This window comes from Mesitornis unicolor, unplaced genomic scaffold (genome assembly GCF_000695765.1).
Source record: "Mesitornis unicolor isolate BGI_N332 unplaced genomic scaffold, ASM69576v1 scaffold31031, whole genome shotgun sequence".
NCBI lineage: Eukaryota > Metazoa > Chordata > Aves > Mesitornithiformes > Mesitornithidae > Mesitornis > Mesitornis unicolor.
In genome coordinates this window covers 1,435-2,711 of record NW_010166260.1, presented here as the reverse complement: position 1 = coordinate 2,711, position 1,277 = coordinate 1,435, and the positions used below count along the sequence as shown (strand labels likewise).

At 65.2% G+C, this 1,277-nt stretch overlaps 1 protein-coding gene across 1 annotated transcript in view; it reads left to right on the top strand.

Annotated features, from left to right (window-relative positions):
* Positions 1–448: 448 nt before the first annotated feature.
* LOC104548793 (SNF-related serine/threonine-protein kinase-like) overlaps positions 449–1,277 on the top strand; it is a gene marked incomplete at its 3' end in the record, with an annotated part of 2,097 nt that continues 1,268 nt past the window's right edge. The window contains 2 exon segments of the mRNA XM_010194910.1: positions 449–659; positions 661–1,091. Coding sequence (XP_010193212.1) covers positions 505–659; positions 661–1,091 — 586 coding nt within the window.

Here is a 1,277-nt window from a genome sequence, read left to right as displayed (position 1 = left end):
GCTGGGGACTGGTGGTGTGGGTGTCAGGGTGCTGAAGTGCTGGTGACCTGGAGTATTGGGGTACCCAGAGTGCTGGAGACCTGGACTTGGAGGTATTGGGGTGTCCAGGGTGCTGAGGATTCGAGGTGAGGGTATTGAGGTGCCCAGGGTGATGGAAACCTGGACTTGGGGGTATTGGGGTGCCCAGGGTGATGATGACCTAGACCTGGAGGTACTGAGGGGCCCAGGGTGATGGTGACCTGGACCTGGGGGTGTTGGGGTGCCCTAGGGTGCTGAGGAGCAGAGGTGGGAGTATTGGGATGTCCAGGGTACTGGGAACCTGGAAGTGGGGGTTCAGATGGGTTCCCAGGTCCTGGGACACTGAGGACTGGGAGGTGGATATTGGGGGTGCCCAGGGTGCTGGGTGACCTGATGTCTGTGGGTGCTCCATCCCCTGCCACCCAACACTCATCATCTCCTCTGCCCCGCAGCGCCTGATGCCCGTCCCTGCCTGACAGCGCCACCATGGCCGGGGCGCAGGGCTGCGGCGAGGGGAAGATCGCGGGGCTGTACGACCTGGAGCGCACCCTGGGCAAGGGCCACTTCGCGGTGGTGAAGCTGGCGCGACACGTCTTCACGGGGCAGCGCGTGGCCGTCAAGGTGATCGACAAGAGCAAACTGGCGGGACGCGGCTGGGCAGCTCGTGCAGGAGGTGCGCTGCATGAAGCTGGTCCAGCACCCCAACGTGGTGCGCCTCTACGAGGTGATCGACACCCACGCCAAGCTCTACCTCATCCTGGAGCTGGGCGACGGCGGGGACATGTTCGACCACATCATGCGGCACGAGGGCGGGCTGGCCGAGGCGCGGGCCAAGCACTACTTCGCCCAGATTGTCCACGCCATCTCCTACTGCCACAAGCTCCACGTGGTGCACCGCGACCTCAAGCCCGAGAACGTGGTCTTCTTCCAGGAGCAAGGGGTGGTCAAGCTCACCGACTTCGGCTTCAGCAACCGCTTCCAACCCGGCAAGATGCTCACCACCAGCTGCGGCTCACTGGCCTACTCTGCACCCGAAATCCTGCTGGGGGATGAGTACGACGCCCCGGCTGTCGGTAAGGGCGGGGGGACGCAGCCGGGCCGGGTACCGCCTTGCTTTTGTCCCCTTGTGCTAGGAGCACCCACGCCGCGGTGGCGCTGCTGTCCCCGCAGGGAGCAGTCCCATTCCGTGGGTGCTTGGCTGCTCAGCCCTGCCCTGGCACAGGGTGGTTCTCCCTGCGGAGGCTGTCCCCGCGCTGGCG